General features: G+C 51.1%; 1 protein-coding gene across 3 annotated transcripts in view; it reads left to right on the top strand.

Annotated features, from left to right (window-relative positions):
• Window positions 1–16,718, top strand: part of LOC142188687 (pancreatic lipase-related protein 2-like) — a 42,819-nt gene that overhangs the window by 12,873 nt on the left and 13,228 nt on the right. For 2 of the 3 annotated variants that reach the window (XM_075261928.1, XM_075261925.1), the window contains 3 exons: window positions 919–1,059; window positions 2,820–2,938; window positions 11,744–11,870. In XM_075261928.1, coding sequence (XP_075118029.1) covers window positions 919–1,059; window positions 2,820–2,938; window positions 11,744–11,870 — 387 coding nt within the window. The remainder of the gene's footprint in view (window positions 1–918; window positions 1,060–2,819; window positions 2,939–11,743; window positions 11,871–16,718) is intronic. The other variant, XM_075261926.1, reaches the window with a different exon arrangement.

Below are 16,718 nucleotides of genomic sequence, written 5' to 3'. Positions count from 1 at the left end.
TGTACTGTCCTTTACTTACTGACTGGAGACCGTGTACTGTCCTTTACTTACTGACGGGAGACCGTGTACTGTCCTTTACTTACTGACGGGAGACCGTGTACTGTCCTTTACTTACTGACGGGAGACCGTGTACTGTCCTTTACTTACTGACTGGAGACCGTGTACTGTCCTTTACTTACTGACGGGAGACCGTGTACTGTCCTTTACTTACTGACTGGAGACCGTGTACTGTCCTTTACTTACTGACGGGAGACCGTGTACTGTCCTTTACTTACTGACTGGAGACCGTGTACTGTCCTTTACTTACTGACGGGAGACCGTGTACTGTCCTTTACTTACTGACTGGAGACCGTGTACTGTCCTTTACTTACTGACGGGAGACCGTGTACTGTCCTTTACTTACTGACTGGAGACCGTGTACTGTCCTTTACTTACTGACTGGAGACCGTGTACTGTCCTTTACTTACTGACTGGAGACCGTGTACTGTCCTTTACTTACTGACGGGAGACCGTGTACTGTCCTTTACTTACTGACGGGAGACCGTGTACTGTCCTTTACTTACTGACGGGAGACCGTGTACTGTCCTTTACTTACTGACTGGAGACCGTGTACTGTCCTTTACTTACTGACGGGAGACCGTGTACTGTCCTTTACTTACTGACTGGAGACCGTGTACTGTCCTTTACTTACTGACGGGAGACCGTGTACTGTCCTTTACTTACTGACGGGAGACCGTGTACTGTCCTTTACTTACTGACGGGAGACCGTGTACTGTCCTTTACTTACTGACTGGAGACCGTGTACTGTCCTTTACTTACTGACTGGAGACCGTGTACTGTCCTTTACTTACTGACGGGAGACCGTGTACTGTCCTTTACTTACTGACGGGAGACCGTGTACTGTCCTTTACTTACCAGGTACTGGAGGATTTGGGATAAGTCAAACAGTCGGCCATCTGGATTTTTTTCCAAATGGAGGGAAGCAAATGCCGGGATGTAAGAAGAACGAAGTCGTTGGTCATGTGACTGCTGATGACATCACAGCTGGTAATTATAGAGGTCACTATTACTTCATTGTCCCCACTATTACTTCATTGGCAGGATTATTGATAGCACATGTTAAGTGGGGGCCCCTTTATAGACTTTGCACCGGGGCCCAATGAGTTGTAGGATAAATTGTTGAATGTGACAAACGTTGATGACCTAGGATGATATTAATGGTGATTGTAGACAAGAAGAACCTACAATGACATGGAAGACATCAAAAATGTATGTGAGAGGACATGGAGGACATGAGATTGCATGCAGGTACTGGGATGAGATGGAGGATCTGGGATGAGATGGAGGATCTGGGATGAGATGGAGGTTGTTGGGATGAGATGGAGGTTGTTGGGATGACATGTTGAATCTGCTATGACATGGAGGATCTGGGATGACATGGAGGATCTGCTATGACATGGAGGATCTGGAATGACATGTAGGATGTGGATGAGATGGAGGATCTGGGATGACATGGAGGATCTGGGATGACATGGAGAATCTGGGATGACATGGAGGATCTGGGATGACATGGAGAATCTGGGATGACATGGAGGATCTGGGATGAGATGAGGATCTGGGATGAGATGGAGGATCTGGATGAGATGGAGGATCTGGGATGACATGGAGGATCTGGGATGACATGTAGAATCTGGGATGATATGAAGGTTGTTGTGATGAGATGGAGGATCTGGGATGACATGAAAGTTGTTGGGATGACATGGAGAATCTGCTATGACATGGAGGATCTGGGATGACATGCAGAATCTGCTATGACATGGAGGATCTGGGATGACATGGAGAATCTGGGATGACATGGAGGATCTGGAATGACATGTAGGATGTGGATGACATGGAGGATCTGGGATGACATGGAGAATCTGGGATGACATGGAGGATCTGGGATGAGATGTAGGATGTGGATGACATGGAGAATCTGGGATGACATGGAGAATCTGGGATGACATGGAGGATCTGGGATGAGATGAGGATCTGGGATGAGATGGAGGATCTGGGATGAGATGGAGGATCTGGGATGACATGGAGGATCTGGGATGACATGTAGGATCTGGGATGACATGGAGGATCTGGGATGAGATGAGGATCTGGGATGAGATGGAGGATCTGGGATGACATGGAGGATCTGGGATGACATGTAGGATCTGGGATGACATGTAGGATCTGGGATGACATGTAGGATCTGGGATGACATGTAGGATCTGGGATGACATGGAGAATCTGGGATGACATGGAGGATCTGGGATGAGATGAGGATCTGGGATGAGATGGAGGATCTGGGATGACATGGAGGATCTGGGATGACATGTAGGATCTGGGATGACATGTAGGATCTGGGATGACATGGAGGATCTGGGATGACATGTAGGATCTGGGATGACATGTAGGATCTGGGATGATATGGAGGTTGTTGTGATGAGATGGAGGATCTGGGATGAGATGGAGGATCTGGGATGACATGAAGGTTGTTGGGATGACATGGAGAATCTGGGATGAGATGGAGGATCTGGGATGACATGAAGGTTGTTGGGATGACATGGAGAATCTGCTATGACATGGAGGATCTGGGATGACATGCAGAATCTGCTATGCCATGGAGGATCTGGGATGAGATGGAGGTTGTTGGGATGACATGCAGAATCAGCTCTGACATGGAGGATCTGGGCTGGCGTGGAGTCTTCTACCTGGATACTATCTGCAGATACTTCCTAGAGGTCTTTTCTACCTTTGTATATTAATAAATATTTTCATCTGTTTCTTAGAAGTCAATGATTTGGTGGCCTGCAACCATCTGAGGAGCTACCAGTATTACACGCAGAGTATGCTGACCCCGGATGGCTTCATTGGATTCCCGAGCTCTTCATACGACGACTTCCTTGGAGTAAATTACAGAGAATTCAAAGATGTTACAATTATTATCCAGGGGGGTCCTGGTGTAGTACAGAGTATACAGGGGGGTCCTGGTGTAGTACAGAGTATACAGGGGGGTCCTGGTGTAGTACAGAGTATACAGGGGGGTCCTGGTGTAGTACAGAGTATACAGGGGGGTCCTGGTGTAGTACAGAGTATACAGGGGGGTCCTGGTGTAGTACAGAGTATACAGGGGGGTCCTGGTGTAGTACAGAGTATACAGGGGGGTCCTGGTGTAGTACAGAGTATACAGGGGGGTCCTGGTGTAGTACAGAGTATACAGGGGGGTCCTGGTGTAGTACAGAGTATACAGGGGGGTCCTGGTGTAGTACAGAGTATACAGGGGGGTCCTGGTGTAGTACAGAGTATACAGGGGGGTCCTGGTGTAGTACAGAGTATACAGGGGGGTCTGGTGTAGTACAGAGTATACAGGGGGGTCCTGGTGTAGTACAGAGTATACAGGGGGGTCCTGGTGTAGTACAGAGTATACAGGGGGGTCCTGGTGTAGTACAGAGTATACAGGGGGGTCCTGGTGTAGTACAGAGTATACAGGGGGGTCCTGGTGTAGTACAGAGTATACAGGGGGGTCCTGGTGTAGTACAGAGTATACAGGGGGGTCCTGGTGTAGTACAGAGTATACAGAAGGGTCCTGGTGTAGTACAGAGTATACAGGGGGGTCCTGGTGTGGTACAGAGTATACAGGGGGGTCCTGGTGTAGTACAGAGTATACAGGGGGGTCTGGTGTAGTACAGAGTATACAGGGGGGTCCTGGTGTAGTACAGAGTATACAGGGGGGTCCTGGTGTAGTACAGAGTATACAGGGGGGTCCTGGTGTAGTACAGAGTATACAGGGGGGTCCTGGTGTAGTACAGAGTATACAGGGGGGTCCTGGTGTAGTACAGAGTATACAGGGGGGTCCTGGTGTAGTACAGAGTATACAGGGGGGTCCTGGTGTAGTACAGAGTATACAGGGGGGTCCTGGTGTAGTACAGAGTATACAGGGGGGTCCTGGTGTAGTACAGAGTATACAGGGGGGGTCCTGGTGTAGTACAGAGTATACAGGGGGGTCCTGGTGTAGTACAGAGTATACAGGGGGGTCTGGTGTAGTACAGAGTATACAGGGGGGTCTGGTGTAGTACAGAGTATACAGGGGGGTCCTGGTGTAGTACAGAGTATACAGAAGGGTCCTGGTGTAGTACAGAGTATACAGGGGGGTCTGGTGTAGTACAGAGTATACAGGGGGGTCCTGGTGTAGTACAGAGTATACAGAAGGGTCCTGGTGTAGTACAGAGTATACAGGGGGGTCCTGGTGTAGTACAGAGTATACAGGGGGGTCCTGGTGTAGTACAGAGTATACAGGGGGGCCCTGGTGTAGTACAGAGTATACAGGGGGGTCCTGGTGTAGTACAGAGTATACAGGGGGGTCCTGGTGTAGTACAGAGTATACAGGGGGGTCCTGGTGTAGTACAGAGTATACAGGGGGGTCTGGTGTAGTACAGAGTATACAGGGGGGTCTGGTGTAGTACAGAGTATACAGGGGGCTGGTGTAGTACAGAGTATACAGGGGGGTCCTGGTGTAGTACAGAGTATACAGGGGGGGTCCTGGTGTAGTACAGAGTATACAGGGGGGTCCTGGTGTAGTACAGAGTATACAGGGGGGTCCTGGTGTAGTACAGAGTATACAGGGGGTCCTGGTGTAGTACAGAGTATACAGGGGGGTCCTGGTGTAGTACAGAGTATACAGGGGGGTCCTGGTGTAGTACAGAGTATACAGGGGGGTCCTGGTGTAGTACAGAGTATACAGGGGGGGGGGGTAGTACAGAGTATACAGGGGGGTCCTGGTGTAGTACAGAGTATACAGGGGGGTCCTGGTGTAGTACAGAGTATACAGGGTGGTCCTGGTGTAGTACAGAGTATACAGGGGGGTCCTGGTGTAGTACAGAGTATACAGGGGGGTCCTGGTGTAGTACAGAGTATACAGGGGGGTCCTGGTGTAGTACAGAGTATACAGGGGGGCCCTGGTGTAGTACAGAGTATACAGGGGGGTCCTGGTGTAGTACAGAGTATACAGGGGGGTCCTGGTGTAGTACAGAGTATACAGGGGGGTCCTGGTGTAGTACAGAGTATACAGGGGGGTCTGGTGTAGTACAGAGTATACAGGGGGGTCTGGTGTAGTACAGAGTATACAGGGGGCTGGTGTAGTACAGAGTATACAGGGGGGTCCTGGTGTAGTACAGAGTATACAGGGGGGTCCTGGTGTAGTACAGAGTATACAGGGGGGTCCTGGTGTAGTACAGAGTATACAGGGGGGTCCTGGTGTAGTACAGAGTATACAGGGGGTCCTGGTGTAGTACAGAGTATACAGGGGGGTCCTGGTGTAGTACAGAGTATACAGGGGGGTCCTGGTGTAGTACAGAGTATACAGGGGGGTCCTGGTGTAGTACAGAGTATACAGGGGGGGGGGGTAGTACAGAGTATACAGGGGGGTCCTGGTGTAGTACAGAGTATACAGGGGGGTCCTGGTGTAGTACAGAGTATACAGGGGGGTCCTGGTGTAGTACAGAGTATACAGGGGGGTCCTGGTGTAGTACAGAGTATACAGGGGGGTCCTGGTGTAGTACAGAGTATACAGGGGGGTCCTGGTGTAGTACAGAGTATACAGGGGGGTCCTGGTGTAGTACAGAGTATACAGGGGGGTCCTGGTGTAGTACAGAATATACAGGGGGGTCCTGGTGTAGTACAGAGTATACAGGGGGGTCTGGTGTAGTACAGAGTATACAGGGGGGTCCTGGTGTAGTACAGAGTATACAGGGGGGTCCTGGTGTAGTACAGAGTATACAGAAGGGTCCTGGTGTAGTACAGAGTATACAGGGGGGTCCTGGTGTAGTACGGAGTATACAGGGGGGTCCTGGTGTAGTACAGAGTATACAGGGGGGTCCTGGTGTAGTACAGAGTATACAGGGGGGTCCTGGTGTAGTACAGAGTATACAGGGGGGGGGGTAGTACAGAGTATACAGGGGGGTCCTGGTGTAGTACAGAGTATACAGGGGGGTCCTGGTGTAGTACAGAGTATACAGGGGGGTCCTGGTGTAGTACAGAGTATACAGGGGGGTCCTGGTGTAGTACAGAGTATACAGGGGGGTCCTGGTGTAGTACAGAGTATACAGGGGGGTCCTGGTGTAGTACAGAGTATACAGGGGGGTCCTGGTGTAGTACAGAGTATACAGGGGGGTCTGGTGTAGTACAGAGTATACAGGGGGGTCCTGGTGTAGTACAGAGTATACAGGGGGGTCCTGGTGTAGTACAGAGTATACAGGGGGGGGGTAGTACAGAGAATACAGGGGGGTCTGGTGTAGTACAGAGTATACAGGGGGGTCCTGGTGTAGTACAGAGTATACAGGGGGGTCCTGGTGTAGTACAGAGTATACAGGGGGGTCCTGGTGTAGTACAGAGTATACAGGGGGGTCTGGTGTAGTACAGAGTATACAGGGGGGTCTGGTGTAGTACAGAGTATACAGGGGGGTCCTGGTGTAGTACAGAGTATACAGGGTGGTCCTGGTGTAGTACAGAGTATACAGGGGGGTCCTGGTGTAGTACAGAGTATACAGGGGGGTCCTGGTGTAGTACAGAGTATACAGGGGGGTCCTGGTGTAGTACAGAGTATACAGGGGGGTCCTGGTGTAGTACAGAGTATACAGGGGGGTCCTGGTGTAGTACAGAGTATACAGGGGGGTCCTGGTGTAGTACAGAGTATACAGGGGGGTCCTGGTGTAGTACAGAGTATACAGGGGGGTCCTGGTGTAGTACAGAGTATACAGGGGGGTCCTGGTGTAGTACAGAGTATACAGGGGGGTTTGGTGTAGAACAGAGTATACAGGGGGGTCCTGGTGTAGTACAGAGTATACAGGGGGGGGGTAGTACAGAGTATACAGGGGGGTCCTGGTGTAGTACAGAGTATACAGGGGGGTCCTGGTGTAGTACAGAGTATACAGGGGGGGGGGTAGTACAGAGTATACAGGGGGGTCCTGGTGTAGTACAGAGTATACAGGGGGGTCCTGGTGTAGTACAGAGTATACAGGGGGGTCCTGGTGTAGTACAGAGTATACAGGGGGGTCCTAGTGTAGTACAGAGGATACAGGGGGGTCCTGGTGTAGTACAGAGTATACAGGGGGGTCCTGGTGTAGTACAGAGTATACAGGGGGACCTGATGTAGTACAGAGTATACAGGGGGGTCCTGGTGTAGTACAGAGTATACAGGGGGGTCCTGGTGTAGTACAGAGTATACAGGGGGGGGGTAGTACAGAGTATACAGGGGGGTCCTGGTGTAGTACAGAGTATACAAGGGGGGTCCTGGTGTAGTACAGAGTATACAGGGGGGTCCTGGTGTAGTACAGAGTATACAGGGGGTCCTGGTGTAGTACAGAGTATACAGGGGGACCTGGTGTAGTACAGAGTATACAGGGGGGGGGGGTAGTACAGAGTATACAGGGGGGTCCTGGTGTAGTACAGAGTATACAGGGGGGTCCTGGTGTAGTACAGAGTATACAGGGGGGGTCCTGGTGTAGTACAGAGTATACAGGGGGAGGGGGTAGTACAGAGTATACAGGGGGGTCCTGGTGTAGTACAGAGTATACAGGGGGGTCCTGGTGTAGTACAGAGTATACAGGGGGGGGGTAGTACAGAGTATACAGGGGGGTCCTGGTGTAGTACAGAGTATACAGGGGGGTCCTGGTGTAGTACAGAGTATACAGGGGGGTCTGGTGTAGTACAGAGTATACAGGGGGGTCCTGGTGTAGTACAGAGTATACAGGGGGGGGGGGGGGTAGTACAGAGTATACAGGGGGGTCCTGGTGTAGTACAGAGTATACAGGGGGGTCCTGGTGTAGTACAGAGTATACAGGGGGGTCCTGGTGTAGTACAGAGTATACAGGGGGGTCCTGGTGTAGTACAGAGTATACAGGGGGGTCCTGGTGTAGTACAGAGTATACAGGGGGGTCCTGGTGTAGTACAGAGTATACAGGGGGGTCCTGGTGTAGTACAGAGTATACAGGGGGGTCCTGGTGTAGTACAGAGTATACGGGGGGGGGGGTGTAGTACAGAGTATACAGGGGGGTCCTGGTGTAGTACAGAGTATACAGGGGGGTCTGGTGTAGTACAGAGTATACAGGGGGGTCCTGGTGTAGTACAGAGTATACAGGGGGGTCCTGGTGTAGTACAGAGTATACAGGGGGTCCTGTGTAGTACAGAGTATACAGGGGGGTCCTGGTGTAGTACAGAGTATACAGGGGGGTCCTGGTGTAGTACAGAGTATACGGGGGGGGGGTGTAGTACAGAGTATACAGGGGGGTCCTGGTGTAGTACAGAGTATACAGGGGGGTCTGGTGTAGTACAGAGTATACAGGGGGGTCCTGGTGTAGTACAGAGTATACAGGGGGAGGGGGTAGTACAGAGTATACAGGGGGGTCCTGGTGTAGTACAGAGTATACAGGGGGGTCCTGGTGTAGTACAGAGTATACGGGGGGGGGGGTGTAGTACAGAGTATACAGGGGGGTCCTGGTGTAGTACAGAGTATACAGGGGGGTCTGGTGTAGTACAGAGTATACAGGGGGGTCCTGGTGTAGTACAGAGTATACAGGGGGAGGGGGTAGTACAGAGTATACAGGGGGGTCCTGGTGTAGTACAGAGTATACAGGGGGGTCCTGGTGTAGTACAGAGTATACGGGGGGGGGGGTGTAGTACAGAGTATACAGGGGGGTCCTGGTGTAGTACAGAGTATACAGGGGGGTCCTGGTGTAGTACAGAGTATACAGGGGGGTCCTGGTGTAGTACAGAGTATACAGGGGGAGGGGGTAGTACAGAGTATACAGGGGGGTCCTGGTTTAGTACAGAGTATACGGGGGGGGGGGGTGTAGTACAGAGTATACAGGGGGGTCCTGGTGTAGTACAGAGTATACAGGGGGGTCCTGGTGTAGTACAGAGTATACAGGGGGGTCTGGTGTAGTACAGAGTATACAGGGGAGTCCTGGTGTAGTACAGAGTATACAGGGGGGTCCTGGTGTAGTACAGAGTATACAGGGGGGTCCTGGTGTAGTACAGAGTATACAGGGGGGTCCTGGTGTAGTACAGAGTATACAGGGGGGTCCTGGTGTAGTACAGAGTATACAGGGGGGTCCTGGTGTAGTACAGAGTATACAGGGGGGTCCTGGTGTAGTACAGAGTATACAGGGGGGTCCTGGTGTAGTACAGAGTATACAGGGGGGTCTGGTGTAGTACAGAGTATACGGGGGGTCCTGGTGTAGTACAGAGTATACAGGGGGGTCCTGGTGTAGTACAGAGTATACAGGGGGGGTCCTGGTGTAGTACAGAGTATACAGGGGGGTCCTGGTGTAGTACAGAGTATACAGGGGGGTCCTGGTGTAGTACAGAGTATACAGGGGGGTCCTGGTGTAGTACAGAGTATACAGGGGGGTCCTGGTGTAGTACAGAGTATACAGGGGGGGGTAGTACAGAGTATACAGGGTGGTCCTGGTGTAGTACAGAGTATACAGGGGGGTCCTGGTGTAGTACAGAGTATACAGAAGGGTCCTGGTGTAGTACAGAGTATACAGGGGGGTCCTGGTGTGGTACAGAGTATACAGGGGGGTCCTGGTGTAGTACAGAGTATACGGGGGGTCCTGGTGTAGTACAGAGTATACAGGGGGGTCCTGGTGTAGTACAGAGTATACAGGGGGGTCCTGGTGTAGTACAGAGTATACAGGGGGAGGGGGGTAGTACAGAGTATACAGGGGGGTCCTGGTGTAGTACAGAGTATACAGGGGAGGGGGTAGTACAGAGTATACAGGGGGGTCCTGGTGTAGTACAGAGTATACAGGGGGGTCCTGGTGTAGTACAGAGTATACAGGGGGGTCCTGGTGTAGTACAGAGTATACAGGGGGGGTCTGGTGTAGTACAGAGTATACAGGGGGGGGGGTGTAGTACAGAGTATACAGGGGGGTCCTGGTGTAGTACAGAGTATACAGGGGGGTCCTGGTGTAGTACAGAGTATACAGGGGGGTCTGGTGTAGTACAGAGTATACAGGGGGGTCCTGGTGTAGTACAGAGTATACAGGGGGGTCCTGGTGTAGTACAGAGTATACAGGGGGGTCCTGGTGTAGTACAGAGTATACAGGGGGGTCCTGGTGTAGTACAGAGTATACAGGGGGGTCCTGGTGTAGTACAGAGTATACAGGGGGGTCCTGGTGTAGTACAGAGTATACAGGGGGGTCTGGTGTAGTACAGAGTATACAGGGGGGTCTTGGTGTAGTACAGAGTATACAGAGGGGTCCTGGTGTAGTACAGAGTATACAGAAGGGTCCTGGTGTAGTACAGAGTATACAGGGGGGTCTTGGTGTAGTACAGAGTATACAGAGGGGTCCTGGTGTAGTACAGAGTATACAGAAGGGTCCTGGTGTAGTACAGAGTATACAGGGGGGTCCTGGTGTAGTACAGAGTATACAGGGGGGTCCTGGTGTAGTACAGAGTATACAGGGGGGTCCTGGTGTAGTACAGAGTATACAGGGGGGTCCTGGTGTAGTACAGAGTATACAGGGGGGTCCTGGTGTAGTACAGAGTATACAGGGGGGTCCTAGTGTAGTACAGAGTATACAGGGGGCTGGTGTAGTACAGAGTATACAGGGGGGTCCTGGTGTAGTACAGAGTATACAGGGGGGTCCTGGTGTAGTACAGAGTATACAGGGGGGTCCTGGTGTAGTACAGAGTATACAGGGGGGTCCTGGTGTAGTACAGAGTATACAGGGGGGTCCTGGTGTAGTACAGAGTATACAGGGGGGTCCTGGTGTAGTACAGAGTATACAGGGGGGTCCTGGTGTAGTACAGAGTATACAGGGGGGTCCTGGTGTAGTACAGAGTATACAGAAGGGTCCTGGTGTAGTACAGAGTATACAGGGGGACCTGGTGTAGTACAGAGTATACAGGGGGGGGGGGGTAGTACAGAGTATACAGGGGGGTCCTGGTGTAGTACAGAGTATACAGGGGGGTCCTGGTGTAGTACAGAGTATACAGGGGGGTCCTGGTGTAGTACAGAGTATACAGGGGGGTCCTGGTGTAGTACAGAGTATACAGGGGGGTCCTGGTGTAGTACAGAGTATACAGGGGGGTCCTGGTGTAGTACAGAGTATACAGGGGGGTCCTGGTGTAGTACAGAGTATACAGGGGGTCCTGGTGTAGTACAGAGTATACAGGGTGGTCCTGGTGTAGTACAGAGTATACAGGGGGGTCCTGGTGTAGTACAGAGTATACAGGGGAGTCCTGGTGTAGTACAGAGTATACAGGGGGGTCCTGGTGTAGTACAGAGTATACAGGGGGGTCCTGGTGTAGTACAGAGTATACAGGGTGGTCCTGGTGTAGTACAGAGTATACAGGGGGGTCCTGGTGTAGTACAGAGTATACAGGGGGGTCCTGGTGTAGTACAGAGTATACAGGGGGGTCCTGGTGTAGTACAGAGTATACAGGGGGGTCCTGGTGTAGTACAGAGTACACAGGGGGGTCCTGGTGTAGTACAGAGTATACAGGGGGGTCCTGGTGTAGTACAGAGTATACAGGGGGGTTCTGGTGTAGTACAGAGTATACAGGGGGGTCCTGGTGTAGTACAGAGTATACAGGGGGGTCCTGGTGTAGTACAGAGTATTCAGGGGGGGGGGTGTAGTACAGAGTATACATTAATGAGATGTGTCTCTTATATACACTGCACTTACTGGCAATGTCTTGGCTTTCTCAGGGTTCGGGCTTCCCGTGTCCCCGTACCGGCTGCCCCTTGATGGGTCACTACGCTGATAAATACGGAGGAGTCACATCCGGCACTCAGACATTTTATCTAAACACGGGAGACAAGAAAAACTTTTCTCGTAAGTTATTTTACAATTATTTGTGAATATCCGGCAGGTTTGGCTGCAGAGTCTGAATATTCTTATCCAATAAAACTGGAGGAGGCAGCAACATAAGGGGATCTGCATGTATATGGTGTGATCTGCCCTCTGACATTCAGTGACGGCTCCAGACCCCCCATAACATTGTCATCTACAGATCCCCCATAACAGTGTCATCTACAGATCCCCCATAACAGTGTCATCTACAGATCCCCCATAACAGTGTCATCTACAGATCCCCCATAACAGTGTCATCTACAGATCCCCCATAACAGTGTCATCTACAGATTCCCCATAACAGTGTCATCTATAGATCCCCCATAACAGTGTCATCTACAGATCTCCCATAACAGCGCCATCTACAGTCATAACAGCGCCATCTACAGACCCCCCATAACAGCGCCATCTACAGACCCCCCATGACAGTGTCATCTACAGACCCCCCATAACAGTGTCATCTACAGACCCCCCATAACAGCGCCATCTACAGACCCCCCATAACAGCGCCATCTACAGACCCCCCATAACAGTGTCATCTACAGACCCCCCATAACAGCACCATCTACAGATCCCCCATAACAGCGTCACCTAAAGATCCCCCATAACAGCGTCATCTACAGATCCCCCATAACAGTGTCATCTACAGACCCCCCATAACAGCGCCATCTACAGATCCCCATAACAGCGTCACCTAAAGATCCCCCATAACAGCGTCACCTACAGATCCCCCATAACAGTGTCATCTACAGATCCCCATAACAGTATCATCTACAGATCCCCCATAACAGCGTCATCTACAGATCCCCCATAACAGCGTCATCTACAGATCCCCCATAACAGCGTCATCTACAGATCCCCCATAACAGTGTCATCTACAGACCCCCCATAACAGCGCCATCTACAGACCCCCCATAACAGTGTCATCTACAGATCCCCCATAACAGTGTCATCTACAGATCCCCCATAACAGCGTCATCTACAGATCCCCCATAACAGTGTCACCTACAGACCCCCCATAACAGTGTCATCTACAGATCCCCCATAACAGTGTCATCTACAGACCCCCCATAACAGCATCATCTACAGATCCCCCATAACAGTGTCATCTACAGATCCCCCATAACAGTGTCACCTACAGACCCCCCATAACAGTGTCATCTACAGATCCCCCATAACAGTGTCACCTACAGATACCCCCCCATAACAGTCTCATCTACAGATACCCCCCCATAACAGTCTCATCTACAGACCCCCATAACAGTGTCATCTACAGACCCCCCATAACAGTGTCATCTACAGACCCCCCCATAACAGCGCCATCTACAGACCCCCCATAACAGTGTCATCTACAGACCCCCCATAACAGCGCCATCTACAGACCCCCCATAACAGTGTCATCTACAGACCCCCCATAACAGCGCCATCTACAGATCCCCCATAACAGCGTCACCTAAAGATCCCCCATAACAGCGTCATCTACAGATCCCCCATAACAGTGTCATCTACAGACCCCCCATAACAGTATCATCTACAGATCCCCCCATAACAGTGTCATCTACAGATACCCCCCCATAACAGTCTCATCTACAGACCCCCCATAACAGTGTCATCTACAGACCCCCCATAACAGCTCCATCTACAGACCCCCCATAACAGTGTCATCTACAGACCCCCCATAACAGCGCCATCTACAGATCCCCCATAACAGCGTCACCTAAAGATCCCCCATAACAGCGTCATCTACAGACCCCCCATAACAGCGTCATCTACAGATCCCTCATAACAGCGCCATCTACAGATCCCCCATAACAGCGTCACCTACAGATCCCCCATAACAGTATCATCTACAGACCCCCCATAACAGTATCATCTACAGATCCCCCATAACAGTGTCACCTACAGATCCCCCATAACATTGTCATCTACAGATCCCCCATAACAGTGTCATCTACAGATCCCCCATAACAGTGTCATCTACAGATCCCCCATAACAGTGTCATCTACAGATCCCCCATAACAGTGTCATCTACAGATCCCCCATAACAGTGTCATCTACAGATTCCCCATAACAGTGTCATCTATAGATCCCCCATAACAGTGTCATCTACAGATCTCCCATAACAGCGCCATCTACAGACCCCCCATAACAGCGCCATCTACAGACCCCCCATAACAGCGCCATCTACAGACCCCCCATGACAGTGTCATCTACAGACCCCCCATAACAGTGTCATCTACAGACCCCCCATAACAGCGCCATCTACAGACCCCCCATAACAGCGCCATCTACAGACCCCCCATAACAGTGTCATCTACAGACCCCCCATAACAGCACCATCTACAGATCCCCCATAACAGCGTCACCTAAAGATCCCCCATAACAGCGTCATCTACAGATCCCCCATAACAGTGTCATCTACAGACCCCCCATAACAGCGCCATCTACAGATCCCCATAACAGCGTCACCTAAAGATCCCCCATAACAGCGTCACCTACAGATCCCCCATAACAGTGTCATCTACAGATCCCCATAACAGTATCATCTACAGATCCCCCATAACAGCGTCATCTACAGATCCCCCATAACAGCGTCATCTACAGATCCCCCATAACAGCGTCATCTACAGATCCCCCATAACAGTGTCATCTACAGACCCCCCATAACAGCGCCATCTACAGACCCCCCATAACAGTGTCATCTACAGATCCCCCATAACAGTGTCATCTACAGATCCCCCATAACAGCGTCATCTACAGATCCCCCATAACAGTGTCACCTACAGACCCCCCATAACAGTGTCATCTACAGATCCCCCATAACAGTGTCATCTACAGACCCCCCATAACAGCATCATCTACAGATCCCCCATAACAGTGTCATCTACAGATCCCCCATAACAGTGTCACCTACAGACCCCCCATAACAGTGTCATCTACAGATCCCCCATAACAGTGTCACCTACAGATACCCCCCCATAACAGTCTCATCTACAGATACCCCCCCATAACAGTCTCATCTACAGACCCCCATAACAGTGTCATCTACAGACCCCCCATAACAGTGTCATCTACAGACCCCCCCATAACAGCGCCATCTACAGACCCCCCATAACAGTGTCATCTACAGACCCCCCATAACAGCGCCATCTACAGACCCCCCCATAACAGTGTCATCTACAGACCCCCCATAACAGCGCCATCTACAGATCCCCCATAACAGCGTCACCTAAAGATCCCCCATAACAGCGTCATCTACAGATCCCCCATAACAGTGTCATCTACAGACCCCCCATAACAGTATCATCTACAGATCCCCCCATAACAGTGTCATCTACAGATACCCCCCCATAACAGTCTCATCTACAGACCCCCCATAACAGTGTCATCTACAGACCCCCCATAACAGCTCCATCTACAGACCCCCCATAACAGTGTCATCTACAGACCCCCCATAACAGCGCCATCTACAGATCCCCCATAACAGCGTCACCTAAAGATCCCCCATAACAGCGTCATCTACAGACCCCCCATAACAGCGTCATCTACAGATCCCTCATAACAGCGCCATCTACAGATCCCCCATAACAGCGTCACCTACAGATCCCCCATAACAGTATCATCTACAGACCCCCCATAACAGTGTCATCTACAGACCCCCCCATAACAGTGTCATCTACAGATCCCCTATAACAGTGTCATCTACAGATCCCCCATAACAGTGTCATCTACAGATCCCCCCATAACAGCGTCATCTACAGATCCCCCATAACAGCGCCATCTACAGATCCCCCATAACAGCGTCATCTACAGATCCCCCATAACAGCGTCATCTACAGACCCCCCATAACAGCGTCATCTACAGATCCCCCATAAAAGTGTCATCTACATACCCCCCATAACAGCATCATCTACAGATCCCCCATAACAGTGTCACCAACAGACCCCCCATAACAGTCTCATCTACAGATCCCCCATAACAGTATCATCTACAGATCCCCCCATAACAGTGTCACCTACAGATACCCCCCATAACAGTCTCATCTACAGACCCCCCATAACAGTGTCATCTACAGACCCCCCATAAGTGTCATCTACAGACCCCCCATAACAGCGCCATCTACAGACCCCCCATAACAGTGTCATCTACAGACCCCCCATAACAGCGCCATCTACAGACCCCCATAACAGTGTCATCTACAGACCCCCCATAACAGCGCCATCTACAGATCCCCCATAACAGCGTCATCTACAGACCCCCCATAACAGTATCATCTACAGATCCCCCATAACAGTGTCATCTACAGATACCCCCCCATAACAGTCTCATCTACAGACCCCCCATAACAGTGTCATCTACAGACCCCCCATAACAGCTCCATCTACAGACCCCCCATAACAGTGTCATCTACAGACCCCCCATAACAGCGCCATCTACAGATCCCCCATAACAGCGTCACCTAAAGATCCCCCATAACAGCGTCATCTACAGATCCCCCATAACAATGTCATCTACAGATCCCCCATAACAGTGTCATCTACAGACCCCCCATAACAGCGTCATCTACAGACCCCCCATAACAGCGCCATCTACATATCCCCCATAACAGCGTCATCTACAGATCCCCCATAACAGTGTCATCTACAGACCCCCCATAACAGCGTCATCTACAGACCCCCCATAACAGCGTCATCTACAGACCCCCCATAACAGCATCATCTACAGATCCCCCATAACAGTGTCATCTACAGATCCCCTATAACAGCGTCATCTACAGATCCCCCATAACAGCGTCATCTACAGATCCCCCATAACAGCGTCATCTACA

This window comes from Leptodactylus fuscus, unplaced genomic scaffold (genome assembly GCF_031893055.1).
Source record: "Leptodactylus fuscus isolate aLepFus1 unplaced genomic scaffold, aLepFus1.hap2 HAP2_SCAFFOLD_634, whole genome shotgun sequence".
In the NCBI taxonomy this organism is placed as follows: domain Eukaryota; kingdom Metazoa; phylum Chordata; class Amphibia; order Anura; family Leptodactylidae; genus Leptodactylus; species Leptodactylus fuscus.
This window is presented reverse-complemented; position numbering and strand designations above follow the sequence as displayed.